Genomic DNA, 16068 nt, shown 5'->3' on the forward strand with positions numbered 1-16068 from the left:
GAAGGGGACTGGGGTCAGAGTAGTATGAAGGGGACTGTGGTCAGAGTAGTATAAAGGGGACTGGGGTCAGAGTAGTATGAAGGGGACTGGGGTCAGAGTAGTATGAAGGGGACTGGGGTCAGAGTAGTATGAAGGGGACTGGGGTCAGAGTAGTATGAAGGGGACTGGGGGTTACAGTAGTATGAAGGGGACTGGGGTCAGAGTAGTATGAAGGGGACTAGTAGTATGAAGGGGACTGGGGTCAGAGTAGTATGAAGGGGACTGGGGTCAGAGTAGTATGAAGGGGACTGGGGGTTACAGTAGAATGAAGGGGACTGGGGTTACAGTAGTATGAAGGGGACTCGGGGTTACAGTAGTATGAAGGGGACTGGGGGTTACAGTAGTATGAAGGGGACTGGGGTCAGAGTAGTATGAAGGGGACTGGGGTCAGAGTAGTGTGAAGGGGACTGGGGTCAGAGTAGTATGAAGGGGACTGGGGGTTACAGTAGTATGAAGGGGACTGGGGTCAGAGTAGTATGAAGGGGACTGGGGTCAGAGTAGTATGAAGGGGACTGGGGGTTACAGTAGTATGAAGGGGACTGGGGTCAGAGTAGTATGAAGGGGACTGGGGTCAGAGTAGTATGAAGGGGACTGGGGGTTACAGTAGTATGAAGGGGACTGGGGTCAGAGTAGTATGAAGGGGACTGGGGTCAGAGTAGTATGAAGGGGATTGGGGTCAGAGTAGTATGAAGGGGACTGGGGTCAGAGTAGTATAAAGGGGACTGGGGTCAGAGTAGTATGAAGGGGACTGGGGTCAGAGTAGTATGAAGGGGACTGGTGGTTACAGTAGTATGAAGGGGACTGAGGTCAGAGTAGTATGAAGGGGACTGGGGTCAGAGTAGTATGAAGGGGACTGGGGGTTACAGTAGTATGAAGGGGACTGGGGGTTACAGTAGTATGAAGAGGACTGGGGTCAGAGTAGTATGAAGGGGACTGGGGTCAGAGTAGTATGAAGGGGACTGGGGTCAGAGTAGTATGAAGGGGACTGGGGGTCAGAGTAGTATGAAGGGGACTGGGGTCAGAGTAGTATGAAGGGGACTGGGGTCAGAGTAGTATGAAGGGGACTGGGGGTTACAGTAGAATGAAGGGGACTGGGGTTACAGTAGTATAAAGGGGACTGGGGTCAGAATAGTATGAAGGGGACTGGGGTCAGAGTAGTATAAAGGGGACTGGGGTCAGAGTAGTATGAAGGGGACTGGGGTCAGAGTAGTATGAAGGGGTCTGGGGGTTACAGTAGTAGGAAGGGGACTGGGGTCAGAGTAGTATGAAGGGGACTGGGGGTCAGAGTAGTATGAAGGGGACTGGGGTCAGAGTAGTATGAAGGGGACTGGGGTCAGAGTAGTATGAAGGGGACTGGGGGTCAGAGTAGTATGAAGGGGACTGGGGTCAGAGTAGTATGAAGGGGACTGGGGTCAGAGTAGTATGAAGGGGACTGGGGGTTACAGTAGAATGAAGGGGACTGGGGTTACAGTAGTATAAAGGGGACTGGGGTCAGAGTAGTATGAAGGGGACTGGGGTCAGAGTAGTATAAAGGGGACTGGGGTCAGAGTAGTATGAAGGGGACTGGGGTCAGAGTAGTATGAAGGGGTCTGGGGGTTACAGTAGTAGGAAGGGGACTGGGGTCAGAGTAGTATGAAGGGGACTGGGGGTCAGAGTAGTATGAAGGGGACTGGGGTCAGAGTAGTATGAAGGGGACTGGGGTCAGAGTAGTATGAAGGGGACTGGGGTCAGAGTTGTATGAAGGGGACTGGGGTCAGAGTAGTATAAAGGGGACTGGGGTCAGAGTAGTATGAAGGGGACTGGGGTCAGAGTTGTATGAAGGGGACTGGGGTCAGAGTAGTATGAAGGGGACTGAGGTCAGAGTAGTATGAAGGGGACTGGGGTCAGAGTAGTATGAAGGGGACTGGGGTCAGAGTAGTATAAAGGGGACTGGGGTCAGAGTAGTATGAAGGGGACTGGGGGTCAGAGTAGTATGAAGGGGACTGGGGTCAGATCAGTATAAAGGGGACTGGGGTCAGAGTAGTATGAAGGGGACTGGGGTCAGAGTAGTATGAAGGGGACTGGGGTCAGAGTAGTATAAAGGGGACTGGGGTCAGAGTAGTATGAAGGGGACTGGGGTCAGAGTAGTAGGAATAATCCCCTTTCTCTCTGTATTTTCTAACTTGATTAAGAATGTACGAGATCCTCACCGGTATTGTGCCTTTTTCTCCAGCCTCACCAAGGGAACCCACGGTGACGTGTCGGTCCAACACCTACCCTAAAGGTTTCTACTGTAGCTGGCACCTTCAGCACCCCACCTCCATACCCACAGACTTCGACGTCACCGTCCTGTAAGAATCAAAACCTTGTCTCTGAATATATGTGTCTCTCCGTCTCTTTGTCTGTCTCTCTCTCTGTGTCTCTCCATCTCTCTGTCTGTCTCTGTGTCTCTCCATCTCTCTGTCTGTCTCTGTGTCTCTCAGTCTCTCTGTCTGTCTCTCTCTCTGTGTCTGTCTCTCTCTCTGTCTCTCTCTTTCTCTCTCTCTCTCTCTCTCTCTCTCTCTCTCTGTCTCTCTGTTCTGTCTGAGTTTGGGGCTACACTTCACCATGCCTCAGACAACTCACTGACAACCGCTCTCAGCAGGTGGTCTCCTAGCAACCTCATTGATGTTGTACAGACAATATTTCACATTAGAATAATCATTTAGAGAACAACTAGGTCCTCTGAACGCTGTTGATGTCTGAAAGGATATCTCTCCATGAGCCTCATTACCCACCACTACCACCCACTATAATGGCCAATCCACACTGTGAGCCTCATTAATCACCACTACAACCCACTATAATTGCCAATCCACACTGAGCCTCATTACCCACCACTACCACCCACTTTAATGGTCAACCCACACTATCAACAGTCAATTCTGAAATGTTCATCCCTAACTACAACATTTTCAGACAAGATAGAACGGCCAAAGGGGGCGGTGTTGCAATCTACTGCAGAGATAGCCTGCAGAGTTCTGTCATACTGTCATCCAGGTTTGTACCCAAACAATTTGAACTTCTACTTTTATAAATCCACCTCTCTAAAAACAAGTCTCTCATCTTTGCCGCTTGCTAAAGACCACCCCCAGCGTCCAGCTGTGCTCTGGACTCCATATGTGAACTGATTGCCCCATCTATCTTCAGAGCTCGTGCTGCTAGGTGACCTAAACTGGGACATGCTTAACACTCCAGCAATCCTACAATCTAAACTTGATGCCCTCAATCTCACACAAATTATCAATGAACCTACCAGGTACCACCCCAAAGCCGTAAACACGGGCACCCTCATAGATATCATCCTAACCAATTTGCCCTCTAAATACACCTCTGCTGTTTTCAACCAAGATCTCAGAGATCACTGCCTCATTGCCTGCATTCGTAATGGGTCCGCGGTCAAACGACCTTCACTCATCACTGTCAAACGCTCCCTGAAACACTTCAGCAAGCAGGTCTTTCTAATCGACCTGGCCGGGGTATCCTGGAAGGATATTGACCTCATCCCGTCAGTAGAGGATGCCTGGTTATTCTTTAAAAGTGCCTTCCTCACCATGCTCCCTTCAAGAAATGTAGAACCAGGAACAGATATAGCCCGTGGCTCTCTCCAGATCCGACTGCCCTTAACCAACACAAAAACATCCTATGGCGTTCTGCATTTTAGCATCGAACAGCCCCCGTGATATGCAACTTTTCAGGGAAGCTAGAAATCAATAATAAACAGGCAGTTAGAAAAGCCAAGGCTAACTCTTTCAAGCAGAAATTTGCTTCCTGCAACACAAACTCAAAAAAGTTCTGGGACACTATGAAGTCCATGGAGAATAAGAACAGCTGCCCACTGCATTGAAGATAGGAAACACTGTCACCACCGATAAATCCACTATAATTGAGAATTTCAATAAGCATGTTTCTACAGCTGGCCATGCTTTCCACCTGGCTACCCCTACCCCGGTCAACTGCATTGTACCCCCCAACAGCAACTTGCCCAAACCTCCCCGATTTCTCCTTCACCCAAATCCAGATAGCTGATGTTCTGAAAGAGCTGCAAAATTTGGATCCCTACAATCAGCCGGCCTAGACAATCTGGACCCTTTCTTTCTAAAATGATCTCCCAAAATTGTTGCAACCCCTATTACTAGCCTGGTCAACCTCTCTTTCGTGTTGTCTGAGATTCCCAAAGATTGGAAAGCAGCTGTGGTCATCCCCCTCTTCAAAGGGGGTGACACTCTAGAACCAAACTGCTACAGACCTATATGCATCCTACCCTGTCTTTCTAAGGTCTTCGAAAGCCAAGTCAACACACAGATTACCGACCATTTCGAATCCCACCATACCTTCTCCGCTATGCAATCTGGTTTCAGAGCTGGTCATGGGTGCACCTCAGCCATGCTCAAGGTCCTAAACAATATCTTAACCACCATCGATAAGAAACAATACTGTGCAGTCGTATTCATTGACCTGGCCAAGGCTTTCGACTCTGTCAATCCCCACATCCTCATCGGCAGACTCGACAGCCTTGGTTTCTCAAATGATTACCTCGCCTGGTTCACCAACTACTTCTCTGATAGAGTTCAGTGTGTCAAATCGGAGGGCCTGTTTTCCGGGCCTCTGTCAGTCTCTATGGGGGTGCCACAGGGTTCAATTCTTGGACCGACTCTCTTCTCTGTATACATCAATGATGTCGCTCTTGCTGCTGGTGAGTCTCTGATCCACCTCAACGCAGACGACACCATTCTGTATACTTCTGGCCATTCTTTGGACACTGTGTTAACAACCCTCCAGGCGAGCTTCAATGCCATACAACTCTCCTTCCGTGGCCTCCGATTGCTCTTAAATACAAGTAAAACTAAATGCATGCTCTTCAACCGATCGCTGCCTGCACCTGCCCGCCTGTCCAACATCACTACTCTGGACGGCTCTGACTTAGAATATGTGGACAACTACAAATACCTAGGTGTCTGGTTGGACTGTAAACTCTCCTTCCAGACTCACATCAAACATATCCAATCCAAAGTTAAATCTAGACTTGGCTTCCTATTTCGCAACAAAGCATCCTTCACTCATGCTGCCAAACATACTCTTGTAAAACTGACCATCCTACCAATCCTCGACTTCGGCGATGTCATTTACAAAATAGCCTTCAATACCCTACTCAATAAATTGGATGCAGTCTATCACAGTGCCATCCGTTTTGTCACCAAAGCCCCATATACTACCCACCACTGCGACCTGTACGCTCTCGTTGGCTGGCCCTCGCTTCATACTCGTCGCCAAACCCACTGGCTCCAGGTCATCTACAAGACCCAGCTAGGTAAAGTCCCCCCTTATCTCAGCTCGTTGGTCACCATAGCAGCACCCACCTGTAGCATGCGCTCCAGTAGGTATATCTCTCTGGTCACCCCCAAAACCAATTCTTCCTTTGGCCGCCTCTCCTTCCAATTCTCTGCTGCCAATGACTGGAACGAACTACAAAAATCTCTGAAACTGGAAACATTTTTCTCCCTCACTAGCTTTAAGCACCAACTGTCAGAGCAGCTCACAGATTACTGCACCTGTACATAGCCTGTACATCTATAATTTAGCCCAAACAACTACCTCTTTCCCTACTGTATTTATTTATTTATTTTGCTCCTTTGCACCCCATTCTTTCTATCTCTACTTTGCACAGTCTTCCACTGCAAATCAACCATTCCAGTGTTTTACTTGCTATATTGTATTTACTTCGCCACCATGGCCTTTTTTTGCCTTTACCTCCCTTATCTCACCTCATTTGCTCACATCGTATATAGACTTGTTTATACTGTATTATTGACTGTATGTTTGTTTTACTCCATCTGTGTTGTTGTTTGTGTCGAACTGCTTTGCTTTATCTTGGCCAGGTCGCAATTGTAAATGAGAACTTGTTCTCAACTATCCTACCTGGTTAAATAAAGGTGAAATAAAAAACTTAAATAAAAATAACAACCCACACTACAACCCACATTTTGAGCCTCATTAACGACCACTACCACCCACTATAATGACACAACCTCTGTCTCCTATAGAGATCTCAGAAAGCCTGTCAGCAACCTGGTTCAGAGGCCCTTCGATACTGACAACACCAAAATCACCATGGCTGAATTTTCTTTTGGAAACAGTTGCAGTGTGAAGGAAGTTTGAAAGACTTCAACTCCTTCTGAAATATAAGACATCTCCTTTTGTAACATAATAAGACATCTCCTTCTCCAACATAATAAGACATCTCCTTCTCCAACATAATAAGACATCTCTTGCTCCAACATAATAAGACATCCCATTCTCTAACATAATAAGACATCTCCTTCTCTAACATAATAGGACATCTCCTTCTCTAACATAATAAGACATCCCCTGCTCTAACATAATAAGACATCTCCTTCTCCAACATAATAAGACATCTCCTTCTCTAACATAATAAGACATCTCCTTTTGTAACATATTAAGACATCTTCTTCTCCAACATAATAAGACATCCCCTTCTCCAACATAATAAGACATCTCCTTCTCTAACATAATAAGACAACATCTCTTCTCCAACATAATAAGACAGCTCCTTCTCTAACATAATAAGACATCTCATTTTGTAACAAAATAAGACATATCCTTCTCCAACATAATAAGACCTCTCCTTCTCTAACATAATAAGACAACAACTTCTTCACTAACATAAGACAACATCTCCTTCTCCAACATAATAAGACATCTCCTTCTCTAACATAAGACAACATCTCCTTCCTAACATAAGACAACATCTCCTTCTCCAACATAATAAGACATATCCTTCTCTAACATAAGACAACATCTCCTTCACGAACATAGGACAACATCTCCTTCTCTAACATAGGACACCATCTCCTTTTCTAACATAGGACAACATCTCCTTCTCTAACATAGGACATCTCCTTCTCCAACATAAGAAGACATCTCCTTAACTAACATAAGACAACATCTCCTTCTCCAACATAATAGGACAACATCTCATTCGCTAACATAATAGGACAACATCTCATTCTCTAACATAAGACAACATCTCCTTCTCTAACATAATAAGACAACATCTCCTTCACTAACATAAGACAACATCTCCTTCTCTAACATAATAAGACATCTCCTTCTCTAACATAAGACAACATCTCCTTCTCTAACATAATAAGACAACATCTCCTTCTCTAACATAATAAGACAACATCTCCTTCTCTAACATAAGACAACATCTCCTTCACTAACATAAGACAACATCTCCTTCACTAACATAAGACAACATCTCCTTCTCCAACATAATAAGACATCTCCTTCTCTAACATAAGACAACATCTCATTCTCGAACATAAGACAACATCTCCTTCACGAACATAGGACAACATCTCCTTCACTAACATAATAGGACAACATCTCATTCTCTAACATAAGACAACATCTCCTTCACATACCTTAAGGGAACATTTCGGCATTTCGTGTATGATCAGTGAGAAAGTCCATATTGCAAATGTACGGTCCCTTACTAGACGTCCGAAATCGTTTGTAAAATTCGCGGTCGGCGTCGGGCCGTGCGGTAGGGCCAGACCTACCGGGAAGTCATCAAATGAACTTTGTCGGACATTCGGTTTCCGTTTTGAAAAATAAACAAGTTTTTGACCGTTTTTCCGCTGTCCCGGAATTTCCCACAAGAGGGCATACGGAATCATATGGCAATTTGGCAAAACATCACGAATCACGACGGGGCCTTATCTCGAAAACGGAAAATATTTCGAAGCCGAAACTCGGTGAGCGTAGGTTTGGCATAATGGGCAGTTGGCCCCGAACAAGATGGCGTCTAGGCCTCGACGGTTTTTGAGTTATGGCCGTTTTTCTGGGATTAAAGGTCCTAAATGGAAATAGAGAAATTATTTTTCCACTTCAGGTCAAAGTCAAGGAGCCTCCGGTGTCAATAAAAAAAAAAACAGCCATTTATCTATCGTCATTTAAGAGAAACGGAACAATGACATCTTGGTGATGGTCACAAATAGGCGTTTTTTTTTTTCAACGGTTACAGATCCAGTTGCAGGGTGTTCATACGAATCTTTTTAAAGTGTGCTGCGGAGCTCTGCGACATTTCTGTGATTTTCTATGATTTTCTGAAATAACACACACATACTAAACCCTCCGTAAATAACTCAGTTCTTAACGTAAAGACTTAAAACTCAGGATTCTGTAAAAGCATACCCCAATGAGGATATGTGGTTAATTATAGCTTCCTGTGCCAACCGGAAGTGCCTTAAATGGTGTCTCAGGGGCTGTTTCGAAGGGTTAAAAAAGTCAGATCTGTCCAAAACTTCATATATGTGATTAGGCAACCCCCATGAACTGTAAATCAGTCATTTTTCCCCAAAAAAATCAAAGGAAAAAAAAATCACACTAAAACACAACTTGAATGGAGGGACGTATTGGGGTGCGTAGAGACAGACAGTGGCTGCAATAGTTAGCTTTGTTGGAGCTAAAAAAGAACCGTCAGACCTAGAGTTCCGAAACTTTAGAAACCTGTTCTAGACCTCCGGTCGATGGTGCGTGGTGAGTTACGTGGCTCTAGACGGTTCTCGGACCGAGAAACAGCTTCGTACATTTGCAATACCTTCAATTCATTTTGACCATTACGAAAATGACGACGTTTAGAAAAGTCTCAGAGACGCAAGGCTAGGTGCATTGAAACCGGCTCGGCCCATAGAGACGGACCCCAACGTTTCTGTCCGATAGCTCGTTCAAGGACCCCGTAGGAAGGCATGGAAAATAGTGGATTTTCAGCACCAATTAGGGTTTTTCTCGGACGCCAAATGACCTATCGAGCCGAAACTCGGGATTCGGGGTCGCCTCACATAGGACTTCACATAATGTCCGAACTGGACCCGCAGCTAGAACGTAACTATGTGTTTTACCTTTTTATTATGTTTTAAACTAAAGGCGCTGTGAATTATGGGACTGCTCTGACATATGTGATAGTTGGCTTCTAAATGAGTAGGAAAAAGTGGGTTTGGTGTCATAATGACATCTAATTGACTGATGGACACTGACTTGCTAGTTGACTTTTGTGCATTTGCAATATGTTTAAACAGAGAGGGACCATCACCAAAATGGCATTCTGAAATCAACACAAAAAATGGCATCACCATAGTCTCCAGACTGTGCTAAGTTCAACGAGCTATCCGCCTTGACCGTAGCTCGCTCGGTGTAAGTGCAACGACCATTAGAAAAGTAGGCCCAAAATGAAGCCTGCCCCACAATGTCATTTGCTTTTGGGTGACAGTGAGAGAACCGTTTAGGTGAGAAGAAAAATTACACCACATGAATGTTCCTAAGGTCCTCCCGATCCGTGCAAGCCTAACCTTGACCGTGTGGCATTAACCCTTAACAGTAAAACAGTGTTTTTTGATCTCACAGAATGCAGTGTCATCTCTCCCCATAGGAATACATTGCCTGCACCCCTAATTTCAACCTGAAGTCTATATGGGTTATGAATGCCGTATGAACCTGTCTTCGGTACCAGTCCATCAGGCCACTATGAGGTCTACCTGTGTTGATTCTGAGCTTCCTGGACCAACCGGAAGTGGTTAAAATGCCCCTAAAAGTGTTTACCCATACCCTGCCTGCAGTTTGACAGACATAGTGCATTCAACCCTGTGTAAATCAGTCAGTTCTTAACGTAAGGACTTAAAACTCAGGATTCTGTAAAAGCATACCCCAATGAGGATATGTGGTTAATTATAGCTTCCTGTGCCAACCGGAAGTGCCTTAAATGGTGTCTCAGGGGCTGTTTCGAAGGGTTAAAAAAGTCAGATCTGTCCAAAACTTCATATATGTGATTAGGCAACCCCCATGAACTGTAAATCAGTCATTTTTCCCCAAAAAAATCAAAGGAAAAAAAAATCACACTAAAACACAACTTGAATGGAGGGACGTATTGGGGTGCGTAGAGACAGACAGTGGCTGCAATAGTTAGCTTTGTTGGAGCTAAAAAAGAACCGTCAGACCTAGAGTTCCGAAACTTTAGAAACCTGTTCTAGACCTCCGGTCGATGGTGCGTGGTGAGTTACGTGGCTCTAGACGGTTCTCGGACCGAGAAACAGCTTCGTACATTTGCAATACCTTCAATTCATTTTGACCATTACGAAAATGACGACGTTTAGAAAAGTCTCAGAGACGCAAGGCTAGGTGCATTGAAACCGGCTCGGCCCATAGAGACGGACCCCAACGTTTCTGTCCGATAGCTCGTTCAAGGACCCCGTAGGAAGGCATGGAAAATAGTGGATTTTCAGCACCAATTAGGGTTTTTCTCGGACGCCAAATGACCTATCGAGCCGAAACTCGGGATTCGGGGTCGCCTCACATAGGACTTCACATAATGTCCGAACTGGACCCGCAGCTAGAACGTAACTATGTGTTTTACCTTTTTATTATGTTTTAAACTAAAGGCGCTGTGAATTATGGGACTGCTCTGACATATGTGATAGTTGGCTTCTAAATGAGTAGGAAAAAGTGGGTTTGGTGTCATAATGACATCTAATTGACTGATGGACACTGACTTGCTAGTTGACTTTTGTGCATTTGCAATATGTTTAAACAGAGAGGGACCATCACCAAAATGGCATTCTGAAATCAACACAAAAAATGGCATCACCATAGTCTCCAGACTGTGCTAAGTTCAACGAGCTATCCGCCTTGACCGTAGCTCGCTCGGTGTAAGTGCAACGACCATTAGAAAAGTAGGCCCAAAATGAAGCCTGCCCCACAATGTCATTTGCTTTTGGGTGACAGTGAGAGAACCGTTTAGGTGAGAAGAAAAATTACACCACATGAATGTTCCTAAGGTCCTCCCGATCCGTGCAAGCCTAACCTTGACCGTGTGGCATTAACCCTTAACAGTAAAACAGTGTTTTTTGATCTCACAGAATGCAGTGTCATCTCTCCCCATAGGAATACATTGCCTGCACCCCTAATTTCAACCTGAAGTCTATATGGGTTATGAATGCCGTATGAACCTGTCTTCGGTACCAGTCCATCAGGCCACTATGAGGTCTACCTGTGTTGATTCTGAGCTTCCTGGACCAACCGGAAGTGGTTAAAATGCCCCTAAAAGTGTTTACCCATACCCTGCCTGCAGTTTGACAGACATAGTGCATTCAACCCTGTGTAAATCAGTCAGTTCTTAACGTAAGGACTTAAAACTCAGGATTCTGTAAAAGCATACCCCAATGAGGATATGTGGTTAATTATAGCTTCCTGTGCCAACCGGAAGTGCCTTAAATGGTGTCTCAGGGGCTGTTTCGAAGGGTTAAAAAAGTCAGATCTGTCCAAAACTTCATATATGTGATTAGGCAACCCCCATGAACTGTAAATCAGTCATTTTTCCCCAAAAAAATCAAAGGAAAAAAAAATCACACTAAAACACAACTTGAATGGAGGGACGTATTGGGGTGCGTAGAGACAGACAGTGGCTGCAATAGTTAGCTTTGTTGGAGCTAAAAAAGAACCGTCAGACCTAGAGTTCCGAAACTTTAGAAACCTGTTCTAGACCTCCGGTCGATGGTGCGTGGTGAGTTACGTGGCTCTAGACGGTTCTCGGACCGAGAAACAGCTTCGTACATTTGCAATACCTTCAATTCATTTTGACCATTACGAAAATGACGACGTTTAGAAAAGTCTCAGAGACGCAAGGCTAGGTGCATTGAAACCGGCTCGGCCCATAGAGACGGACCCCAACGTTTCTGTCCGATAGCTCGTTCAAGGACCCCGTAGGAAGGCATGGAAAATAGTGGATTTTCAGCACCAATTAGGGTTTTTCTCGGACGCCAAATGACCTATCGAGCCGAAACTCGGGATTCGGGGTCGCCTCACATAGGACTTCACATAATGTCCGAACTGGACCCGCAGCTAGAACGTAACTATGTGTTTTACCTTTTTATTATGTTTTAAACTAAAGGCGCTGTGAATTATGGGACTGCTCTGACATATGTGATAGTTGGCTTCTAAATGAGTAGGAAAAAGTGGGTTTGGTGTCATAATGACATCTAATTGACTGATGGACACTGACTTGCTAGTTGACTTTTGTGCATTTGCAATATGTTTAAACAGAGAGGGACCATCACCAAAATGGCATTCTGAAATCAACACAAAAAATGGCATCACCATAGTCTCCAGACTGTGCTAAGTTCAACGAGCTATCCGCCTTGACCGTAGCTCGCTCGGTGTAAGTGCAACGACCATTAGAAAAGTAGGCCCAAAATGAAGCCTGCCCCACAATGTCATTTGCTTTTGGGTGACAGTGAGAGAACCGTTTAGGTGAGAAGAAAAATTACACCACATGAATGTTCCTAAGGTCCTCCCGATCCGTGCAAGCCTAACCTTGACCGTGTGGCATTAACCCTTAACAGTAAAACAGTGTTTTTTGATCTCACAGAATGCAGTGTCATCTCTCCCCATAGGAATACATTGCCTGCACCCCTAATTTCAACCTGAGGCCTATGTGGGTTATGAATGCCGTATGAACCTGTCTTCGGTACCAGTCCATCAGGCCACTATGAGGTCTACCTGTGTTGATTCTAAGCTTCCTGGACCAACCGGAAGTGGTTAAAATGCCCCTAAAAGTGTTTACCCATACACTGCATGCAGTTTGATAGACATAGTGCATTCAACCCTGTGTAGATCAGTCAATTCTTAACGTAAGGACTTAAAACTCAGGATTCTGTAACAGCATACCCCAATGAGGATATGTGTTGATTTATAACTTCCTGTGCCAACCGGAAGTGCCATAATTGGTGTCTTAGGGGCTGTTTCGAAGGGTTAAAAAAGTCTGATCTTTCCAAAACTTCATATGTGTGATTAGGCAACCCCCATGAACTGTAAATCAGTCATTTTTCCCAAAAAAATTCAAAGGAAAAAAAAATCACACTAAAACACAACTTGGAAGGAGGGACGTATTGGGGTGCGTAGAGACAGACACTGGCTCCAATAGTTAGCTTTGTTGGAGCTAAAAAAGAACCGTCGGACCTAGAGTTCCGAAACTTTAGAAACCTGTTCTAGACCTCCCGTAGATGGTGCGTGGTGAGTTACGTGGCTCTAGAAGGTTCTCGGACCGAGAAACAGCCTCGTACATTTGAAATAACTTCAATTCATTTTTGCATCACGAAAATGACGACATTTAGAAATGTCCCAGAGTCGCAAGACTAGGTGCATTGCAAACGTCTCGGCCCATATAGACAGACCCCAACGTTTCTGTCCAATAGCTCATTCAAGGACCCCGTAGCAAGTCATGGAAAATAGTGGATTTTCAGCACCAATTAGGGTTTTTCTCGGACACCAAATGACCTATCGAGCCGAAACTTGGGATTCGGGGTCGCCTCAGCTAGGCCAACACATAACATAAGAAATGGACCCGCAGCTAGAACGTAACTACGTGTTTTATGGTTTTTTTATGGTTTGAACCCAAGGCGTTGTGAATTTTGGGCCAGCTCTGAAGTATGTAATAGTTGGCTACTAAACGAGTTGGAAAAAGTGGGTTTGGTGTCAGTTTGTATCAGTTTGGTGTCAGAATGATATCTAATTGACTGATGGACTCTTGTCCACTTGACTCTTGTACATTTGCAATATGATCCTATAGTGAAAAAACATCACCAAAAGCGACATTCTGAAATCAACCCAAACGAGCGATTGAGATGACCCAGAATCACTGCAAAGCCATCCCGAGTTCATCGGGCCAGTCAATTTCACATTCCTGCAAGATTTTTATAGCATGACAAATTCGTGATGGTACCTGCCCTTTAAAACATATTGCAAATGCACAGTGACTTTGAAAAAGTAAGAAACAAAAAAAAATACATCTAAAAAATTTTGAGCATGACAAATTCGTGATGGTACCTGCCCATTGAAACATATTGCAAATGCACAGTGACTTTGAAAAAGTAAGGAAACATAAACATTTTATTTTTATTTTTAGGTGACCAGTTGCACGTGCATTTGCAATATGATTCTATAGTGAAAAAACATATTGCAAATGCACAGTGACTTTGAAAAAGTAAGGAAACATAAACAAAAAAAATCAAAAAATTTTTTGGGGGGGTGACCAGATGCACGTGCATTTGCAATATGATTCTATAGTGAAAAAACATATTGCAAATGCACAGTGACTTTGAAAAAGTAAGGAAACATAAACAAAAAAAATCAAATTTTTTTGGGGGGGGGTGACCAGATGCACGTGCATTTGCAATATGATTCTATAGTGAAAAAACATATTGCAAATGCACAGTGACTTTGAAAAAGTAAGAAACAAAAAAAAATACATCTAAAAATTTTTGAGCATGACAAATTCGTGATGGTACCTGCCCATTGAAACATATTGCAAATGCACAGTGACTTTGAAAAAGTAAGGAAACATAAACATTTTATTTTTATTTTTAGGTGACCAGTTGCACGTGCATTTGCAATATGATTCTATAGTGAAAAAACATATTGCAAATGCACAGTGACTTTGAAAAAGTAAGGAAACATAAACAAAAAAAATCAAAATTTTTTTTGGGGGGGGTGACCAGATGCACGTGCATTTGCAATATGATTCTATAGTGAAAAAACATATTGCAAATGCACAGTGACTTTGAAAAAGTAAGAAACAAAAAAAAATACATCTAAAAAATTTTGAGCATGACAAATTCGTGATGGTACCTGCCCATTGAAACATATTGCAAATGCACAGTGACTTTGAAAAAGTAAGGAAACATAAACAAAAAAACATCAACACATTTTTTGGGTAACCAGTTGCATATTTTAGATCACAAGATGACAAAGGTATAGTTTGAGCAAAGTAAAGCTTGAATTTTGAGCATGACAAATTCGTGATGGTACCTGCCCATTAAAACATATTGCAAATGCACAGTGACTTTGAAAAAGTAAGAAACAAAAAAAAATACATCTAAAATTTTTTGAGCATGACAAATTCGTGACGGTACCTGCCCATTGAAACATATTGCAAATGCACAGTGACTTTGAAAAAGTAAGGAAACATAAACAAAAAAACATCAACACATTTTTTGGGTAACCAGTTGCATATTTTAGATCACAAGATGACAAAGGTATAGTTTGAGCAAAGTAAAGCTTGAATTTTGAGCATGACAAATTCGTGATGGTACCTGCCCATTAAAACATATTGCAAATGCACAGTGACTTTGAAAAAGTAAGAAACAAAAAAAAATACATCTAAAAATTTTTGAGCATGACAAATTCGTGACGGTACCTGCCCATTGAAACATATTGCAAATGCACAGTGACTTTGAAAAAGTAAGGAAACATAAACAAAAAAACATCCAAAACATTTTTGGGTAACTTTGACTTTTGACTTCCTATGAAATCATATTGCAAATAGACAAATCATATTCCTTATGCACAAGTAAAAAAAAAAAAATTATGATAATAACATTTTACAAAAGTATATTCATACACTTCTTACACATGATTAATTGTCTTAAAATCGAAACAATTTCGAAAAACGGTCCAGAAAGCACTTTTTTTAGTTTTTAAAGTTTAAAAAAAAAATCAAATTTTCGACTTTTGACTTCCTATGAAATCATATTCCAAATGGAGAAAACATATGCCTTATGCACAAGTAAAAAAAAAAAAAAAAAAAATGATAATAAAGTATGACTAAAGTATGTTGATAAAGTTCTTATACATGTGTAATTGACACAAAAATTGAAAGAAATTTGAAAAACGGTCCAGAAAGCACTTTTTTAAGGATGTGTGAAGTTTTTTACCAAATTTTGACATTTTTGACTTTTGACTTTTGACTTCCTATGAAATCATATTCCAAATGGAGAAAACATATGCCTTATGCACAAGTAAAAAAAAATAAAAAATAGGATAATAAAGTATGACTAAAGTATGTTGATAAAGTTCTTATACATGTGTAATTGACATAAAAATTGAAAGAATTTTGAAAAACGGTCCAGAAAGCACTTTTTTAAGGATGTGTGAAGT

At 42.8% G+C, this 16068-nt stretch overlaps 1 protein-coding gene across 4 annotated transcripts in view; it reads left to right on the forward strand.

Annotated features, from left to right (window-relative positions):
• LOC139408249 (ciliary neurotrophic factor receptor subunit alpha-like) overlaps window positions 1–16068 on the forward strand; it is a 447111-nt gene that overhangs the window by 302315 nt on the left and 128728 nt on the right. For all 4 annotated transcript variants that reach the window (XM_071151924.1, XM_071151923.1, XM_071151922.1 and 1 more), the window contains exon 4: window positions 2252–2369. In XM_071151924.1, coding sequence (XP_071008025.1) covers window positions 2252–2369 — 118 coding nt within the window. The remainder of the gene's footprint in view (window positions 1–2251; window positions 2370–16068) is intronic.

This window comes from Oncorhynchus clarkii, chromosome 5 (assembly GCF_045791955.1).
Source record: "Oncorhynchus clarkii lewisi isolate Uvic-CL-2024 chromosome 5, UVic_Ocla_1.0, whole genome shotgun sequence".
Taxonomy (NCBI): domain Eukaryota; kingdom Metazoa; phylum Chordata; class Actinopteri; order Salmoniformes; family Salmonidae; genus Oncorhynchus; species Oncorhynchus clarkii.